Source organism: Kryptolebias marmoratus, linkage group LG22 (assembly GCF_001649575.2).
Source record: "Kryptolebias marmoratus isolate JLee-2015 linkage group LG22, ASM164957v2, whole genome shotgun sequence".
In the NCBI taxonomy this organism is placed as follows: domain Eukaryota; kingdom Metazoa; phylum Chordata; class Actinopteri; order Cyprinodontiformes; family Rivulidae; genus Kryptolebias; species Kryptolebias marmoratus.
In genome coordinates this window covers 23,894,947-23,902,457 of record NC_051451.1, presented here as the reverse complement: position 1 = coordinate 23,902,457, position 7,511 = coordinate 23,894,947, and the positions used below count along the sequence as shown (strand labels likewise).

General features: G+C 36.7%; 1 protein-coding gene across 1 annotated transcript; it reads left to right on the top strand.

Moving 5' to 3' along the window:
- Positions 1-4,998, top strand: gtf2a1l (general transcription factor IIA, 1-like). Its single transcript, XM_025005220.2, has 9 exons — positions 1-146; positions 1,743-1,844; positions 1,949-2,072; positions 2,223-2,272; positions 2,750-2,843; positions 2,923-3,380; positions 3,746-3,979; positions 4,082-4,171; positions 4,276-4,998. The coding sequence occupies exons 1-9, from the start codon at positions 123-125 to the stop codon at positions 4,381-4,383; spliced, it is 1,284 nt and encodes a 427-aa protein (XP_024860988.1). The 5' UTR covers positions 1-122; the 3' UTR covers positions 4,384-4,998.
- The last annotated feature ends 2,513 nt before the right edge of the window (positions 4,999-7,511 follow it).

Sequence of the window (7,511 nt, the reverse complement as noted above, 5' to 3'; positions counted from 1 at the left end):
CCTGTGTTAGATTAACACAGGTGACAGTGGTATGAAGTGGTATGAAGTGAGCACTGTGAGTTTTCACTTTCCAGCTCGTCGTTATCATTTCATTCTCGTCACCTCCAACTTTAATCTGCAGGATGTTGGCAAACACAGGCCCAGTGGTGAGTCACCTTACTTTAAGAGCTGCTCTGCTGCCGTCTAATGGCAAAATGATTGTTTGCTGATTCCCTAAAGAACTAAATGTGTTTTAGAGAACTCAGACATATCAGATAACTTTGGAGTTCTGCTCCTAACAACAAAACCGACGAGGTTTTTGCTCCTCAAAGAAGTTTTCATATTTTAAAGTTGAACAAAACATTGAGTCACATAAATCGTCTGTTATCTGAACTGATGAATGAGGATGAGGGCTAAAATCTTTGTTCCCTAGCTGTTGGAAATCTGCAAAAAGAAGTGTATCTTAATCAGGGGTGGAAATTAAAAATTTTGTCCACCAGCCATAGTGGCTGGTGTAGTGGATCAAGTGCATCATATGGGTTTGCAGTGAACTGTTGTAATATTTTTATTATTCAGGCGGTTTTCTCCGCCTGAAGTGGTATTTCGCTTTTATCTAAATAACATTCGGGTTGAATTGTTGTCATCATGGACAACAAGTCCTGTGAATTTGGAGACATGTTCTTTTTTTGCAAAAGTTACCAGCAACTCCTTACCTGTGTTTATTCCTCTATATTACGATATTATTAGCACATTTTATTTTTAAAAGAATTATGTTTTTTTTTTGTTTTTTTTTTTTAATGAGAAATATTTGCCCCTCTAAACAATTCTGTTAATAGATAAGTCATTATTTACGGAGACGCAGGGGGAACCGTATCTGATGGGGGAACGCGGCTCGTAACAGCAGCAACTCGAGCTCATTACTGCCCCCTATATGTCAAGAGGACAAATAACACCTTTTCTGTTCAAATTGCCAACCCGCCACAGTGGCGTGTGTGTTGATCAAATTCACCCGCCACTTCAAATATTTACCCGCATTTGGCCGGTGGCGGGTGCTAATTTCCACCCCTCATCTTAATGGATTTTGCTGGTTCTTTTACTAAATCTGATGAATAATATAAAGAACTTAATTTCTTACATGAAAAAAGCACACAGATTAATAATAAGAAATCTCTGAGAAAGTGAGAATTGTGAACACATTGCAGTTCAGAGTAAACCAAATATTTGTTTTTCTCTTGCATTTATTTAATCCTCCAAATCTAATGGATTAGTGTAAAACATTTATAGAAAAAAGAAGCTGTAGGAATTTTACAAAAAGTGAATTTAAGAGAAAATGCAGTTTATTTATTTTACTGAAGCCATGCATGTTTGAATTTGTTTAAAAATAGCGTCAGGATTTAAAGCTTAAAGAAAATTGTCTTTTGACAAGGATTTTTTTTTTTTAAATTTAAAACTCATATCCACTAAAACAGATACGCATTTAAAGACTATTTTGTTTCATGGAATTATCTAAATGTTGAACTGAAATATTTTATCATAAATTTTACAATATTAAGCCAATAATTGACTAATTTAATAATTCTGTGTAAGACTTAAAAGGTTTATTACAGTTAATTTTTAAAAAACAGTGTATAGTATTTAAAAAGAAGCAGGTAAAGGAATTTCTTATGTGCCGTTTTCTTTAGTTATGGAGTGTATATTTAGTGTTCTACAATAAAATTGGTAAAATAAATAAAATACTAATGCTAACCAAAACCAATCTGCAGGCCAAACTGTACCTGTCAATCATTGATGATGTGATTGAGAACATGAAGGAGCTCTTCCAGGATGAAGGACTTGAAGACCAAGTCCTGGACGATCTGAGACATGTGAGTCTGCTGCAAAAAGCCAGAGTTCATCTAGTTTCCCAACAGAAAATGTAACAAAAATATGCACCACACAAAAGATAAAGCTGTCTTTTTTGTTTTTTCAGCTTTGGGAGTCAAAGTTGATGCAGTCGAAAGCGATGGAGGACTTCAGGAACAACAACACCAACTCCTCCAACTTTGTGCTCCAGCTTCCTCCCAACTACAAACAAACGGATCAGGAAGCTGCAGGTAACAAACACAAAAAACTTAATTAAACTGTCATTTAAACATGTAGTGAAAGAAAAGATGGCAGCAAATCGCTGCTTTTATGTGAATCTAAATAATTTTTCCAAAGCCTTCTTTGTGTTTCACCTGTTTTGGTTGCTTTTCTGCCCTCAGCCTCGATTGTGATCCCTGCACGTCAGAACGTCAGCAGCTTACCATCCAAGGCAAGAGTCAAAACTTACTGCATTTCATTTCTGTCGTCTTGAAGACTGTTTTCGACCATCTGTGTTCTTTACAACCTGGAGTTGCAGGAGCTCACCTGCAGCAGTCATGATGTGGAAGGCTGGGTCCACTCTGGACGGGTCACTGGGTCATGTAAAACGACACAGACAGCCATTCACTCTCACCTAGTTACCATTTACCTTTTAACATGCATGTTTCTGTGTCTGTGGGAGGAAACCAAAGTACCTGGAGGACACCTAGTATCAAAAACATAGATTTACAAATGGATGTAGTGCTTTGTCTTATTTATGCTAAACATTTAAGTTGTGGAAGAAAAGATCATCACATGTATATTTATAAGGTCCATACTGCACTGGATTTAAGGCTGTTCAGTTCCTTTGACTATGTATCAGATTTTAGGTGATTTTTAAACCATATGCATTAGTATTTTTTTTTTTCTTCCTCTAATTAATTTTTAGAACAGTGCAGATGGTCTGGCTACTTTTTCCCTCCCTGCTTCGTTGACGTATCCTGTGCAGATACCAGCTGGAGTCACTCTTCAAACAGCTTCAGGTATTCATCTTTCAATTATATCAACTCTGCTTTACTTTGATTAGTAGGTAGAAACCTTCCACGCTTCTGTTTCCCTAAGGTCAGCTGTACAAAGTCAACGTTCCTGTCGTGGTTACCCAAGCCCCAGGAGGGCAGCAGCCTGCGTCCCATCCCACCCAGAGAGCTGCTGTGCAGAGGGAAGTGTCTGCCCCTCAACCTGCAGCAGCTCCATCAGAGTCCTCCTCGCTTCCTGCTTCCTGCCTGCCTCAGAGTCAAGAAAGTGGCTTTTTCCAGCGCCCTTATGTGCCTGAGATTCCACTGGGAGACGACGAGCCACCTCCACAGCCTGAGCATGTGAACGTCGGTGCGACTGCTTCACCAGTCACTCAGTTGTTGAACTTCCAGATCAGCGCAGAGGAGGCTCTGACTCAGACGGCACAGAGCAGAGACATCGACGAAATCCTGAAAGAAGTGATCGAGGAGGAGAGGGAGAAAGCTGGCAGGGCGAGGACTTTATCTGCTGGGAACACACACCATCAGGCTGCAGCTGATCTGGGGGTAAGTTAAATAAAAAATGGATTCATTAATCAAAATGGTAAGAAAGACTTTTGAAAGTCTTAACCTAAATCTTCAGTCCTGTTTATGTGTTTAGTCTGAATTCAGGGGTGTCAAACTCCAGGTCTCAAGGGCCACTTGTCCTGGAAGTTTTAGGTTTTTTCTGCTCCAACACACCTGATTTAAACCAAATCATCACGTTCTCCAGAAACGCGTCCATAAGTCATTCATTTAAACCAGGTGTTTTAAAGCAAGAACACATCTAAACATGCAGGAGATCGGCCCCAGAGGAACGGAGTTGGACTTGTGTTTTAACTTGTTGCACATAATCCTCACATGCCCAAATTTATCTTTCATTTCTTGCTAAGATGGACTTGGATTACGGTTATCGCGAACTGTCAAATATCGTTCAGCTGGATGGATCTGCAGACAATTCTGACCCGGAGGAGGAGGCAGCTCCTCTGGAAGAGAGCGACTTCCTGGGTTTAATCAATGCAGAAGCCATAAAAGCCCTGCAGGAGGAGAATGGAAGCAGTGACGGCATCAGCATCTCCAGCAGCGACGACGAGGGACCGGATGATCTTGCTGATGTACAAGAAGAGGTCAGCGTGATCCTGATCTACATTAAGCTGTTTTTCTTGTTTCCATTGACAGAAAATGGCACATTTTGACTTGTTTCCATTGATGTGTTCTGTGTTTACCAGGACCCTCTAAACTCTGGCGATGACGTGGTTGAGCAGGACACCCCGGATCTCTTTGACACTGAAAATGTCATCGTTTGTCAGTATGACAAAGTACGAATATCAAGCCTCTTCATGGACTGTTGCCTCTTAAACGAAATCCAACACTTGGCATTAATGGGAAATCTTCTAAATGTTCCTTTTTTTTTTTGTTGCAGATTCATCGCAGCAAAAATCGCTGGAAGTTTCATCTGAAAGACGGGGTGATGTGTTACAGCGGCAGGGACTACGTCTTCTCCAAGGCTGTAGGAGAAGCTGAGTGGTAATGAGTACTAACCTTTTTGAACAGACATGATCACGTTCAGAAAGAAAACAGTAAATCTAGACAAAGTTAAGAGAATGTCATGGAATTTTTTTTTTTTGTGATTATGTAATTATCAAGGTAAGACAATCAGTTATGTTAAATGCCAATTCATTTGCTCCAGTTTACTGAGAGAAACAATTTTTTTTTTTTTTTTTTTTTATTTAAGTATTTGTAAATGCCTTGTATTAATTTGTTGGTTTAATACAAAGGGCTGCACTTCAAATTGACATATTCTTGAGTACTTTGTTTAAACAGGTGCCAAAACTGTCACTTAAAACGTCTACTACCAGTAACTGGGTCACACAAAAACTAGTTATGTCAGTTACTGACATTAATTAGAAAATGGGCATTTTGAATTAATCAAATATAAAAAGATTTGCTGAGAGAATGATTTGGCATTTTAAAGGAAAGTGGGAAGAAACCATTTCAAGCACAAACTGACATAAAGAATAGAATTTATAAATGTTGTTGCTCATGTTTTAGTAGCTTCTAACATTCACTATATGCTTCAGAAAATGCAAAACATTTTAATCACAAGTTTCTTGGGAGTGTTGTGCTCCAGAATTGTTAAAAAAGCCACTTATCTGGAGCCAAACTGGGTAGTTTCTCAGCTGCAGACCAAAATGAATATTAAGTGATCTGAGGAGGAAAAATGGACCTAAACTGAAGTGGCTTTTATTATAAGGTAATGGCTCCTTCCCACTATAATTAAGAACATTCTGGTACTGAATTATTGCAATAAAAACTTGCTGAGCACAATTAAAGGTTACATCTGTTCTAGTGATAATTTAGTTGCAGAAAATAGTAATAATGGTTTTAAATGCAGTTTTTAAAATCTGAAGCCAAAGGGTCTAGAAGTGCTGCTGGGCTTTTCTATAAATCTCCCATTTGATGCTTCAGATGCTTACTGAAGACTTCTTAGTTGAAAACAAAACTTTTTGCTTTAAGTAAAAAAGGGGTATGTATTCGTTAAAAAAAAAGTGCCTGGGGGAGAATCGGAGGCACTCTATGGAGCTGGTGGAAAAAATCTTTTAATTTGTCCAGTATGCTATTGCAACTTATTGATTTTTTTTTTTTTTTTTTTGCAATAGATGTTTTGTTTGTGCAGGTTTTCTGTAAACATAAAATTTAATGAGAAACGTAAATAATGATTGAACTCGTTACAACAGGTGAGTCTGCAAAATGTATGAAAAACCAGTGAGGTTGGTGTAAATTTACACACAAACAAATCATTAAAAGTGGAGTCAGAGAAAGACCTTTTTAAAATGTCAATCAAGAGTTTGTTAAATGTGTTATTTTTGTAGCCTGGTCATATGAACTGAATATTAAAAAATACTTTATTGATCCCAGAGGGAAATTAAACATTAATATATAAATATACAACACTCGTTTATGGAAGTAAAAGGGGGATGAATTTAAGTTTTTATGTGTTCATTAGTTTGTAACTTTAATCTTAGGAACCAGTGGATGGATTTTAATGAAACTCTTAAAAGATAATCGATGTACATCTAGAACTAATTAACGTTTGGGCTCAACCTTATTTATCATAGCTGCCACAGCTGAGGAACCTTAGAAACAAAAATAGAGCAGAATTTTACAGATAAGCTGAAATTTGGTGTGGTAGTATCTGAAGGTCATCCCTAACACTTACTCAGTGCTACTCTGTGTGCAAGAGGTTTGGCAGTAACTATTGGAGGTTTTGTTATCTGTTAGCAAAATGTCTCATTAACCACTGGACAAATTCTAATGAAACTTTCAGAAATTATGTATTTATCAACTTTTGGAGGCAATCCAATTCAAGATGGCTGCTACAGCTAATTGGACTTGGTAACAATCATGGCTGTAACTCAGTCAGTGTTACAGATATTGAGCTAAAGTTTGGTGGTAGCTGAAATAATTCTCAGTACATCAAGTACAAACGGATCTATTGCATGAGATCATGAATAACGTAATTTGCAAGGTTTTACTGAAATAATTAACTTTGTCCTGAAAGGCAGTGGGTGTTTATATAATCTTTGAAGAAATGCTGAGCCTTTAATGTAACATCAGCATGTGTTAAGTAAGGCCTGAAATGATGGGTGTTATATTCATCAGTCTGCATCTTTGGGTATTTATATGGATTATAAAGAGAGGCTGACAAAAGCTAGTTCCAGATTATCTTAATGTGTACATTTGCAGTGACAATGAAATATAAAATAAATTGTTTTAAGATAGTGGGGTTTTTAAGGTTTCATTTACTTTCATCCTAAGCTGTGTTGAAATCTAGGTATCTGCCCTTTTTTATATTTTTATTCATTCAGTAGTTAATTGAAGGTGTGGACTGAAACAACACAACGTTGATCAGTAAATAACCACTTTTTAAAATATAATTTATTGTTTAATCCAAGACATTCAAGTACATTTTTTTTTTTTTTTTTTTTTACTTGATTTCTGGTTTAACAGAAGCTCTACTTTAATGTCTCCTTTCTATAAACATCCTGATGGGGGGAAAAAAGAACAATAAAAAGTGCCACTAATACTCATTTTAGAGCTAAAACAAAGACATTTAATCACAAATATTTTAATGTATACAAGTTTTGAAATCTCTAATAAGAACAAAATATTTACATATCACTTTAAAAACTAATTTACAAGAGTGCTACTTTAAATGGCTTGTTTGTAATGATCAAACAGTGATCTGTTTTAAAGGTACTCATTGCAAAGTCATGAAAATCTGTTTAAAAAAACAAAACAAGATCAACACAATGTTTGTGATTTAAAATTTGCAAGCAAGATTTGTTGTTGCACGTGTTTAACTACAGAAATGGCCAAAGTGACTAAGAATAAGTCAACATTGGCAATGTCCATGGAAGACGTATTTGGGATTGAGAAGTCTGATGTACTGGTACGTATTTATGCTGCGATTTCTGTCAATAAAAGTACCTACGTTTCAGAACCTGCATATTAATATATCTGAAAAAGTAAACTCTTTAAAACTGCACCATTTAATGTAGTTCAGAAAAAGATTTTGTTTGATTTCATACTTTGCGATGAGTACCTTTTTTAAAAACTGATTTCCCTGCTCCTCACATCTGCTCCTTTTGTACTGGA

Excerpts from the sequence above, each read along its gene's own strand:
- gtf2a1l (XM_025005220.2), top strand. The coding sequence starts at position 123 with ATGTTGGCAAACACAGGCCCAGTG. Across the intron at positions 1,845-1,948 it reads TCCTGGACGATCTGAGACAT|CTTTGGGAGTCAAAGTTGAT; the intron begins GTGAGTCTGCTG and ends TTGTTTTTTCAG. Across the intron at positions 2,073-2,222 it reads AACGGATCAGGAAGCTGCAG|CCTCGATTGTGATCCCTGCA; the intron begins GTAACAAACACA and ends TTCTGCCCTCAG.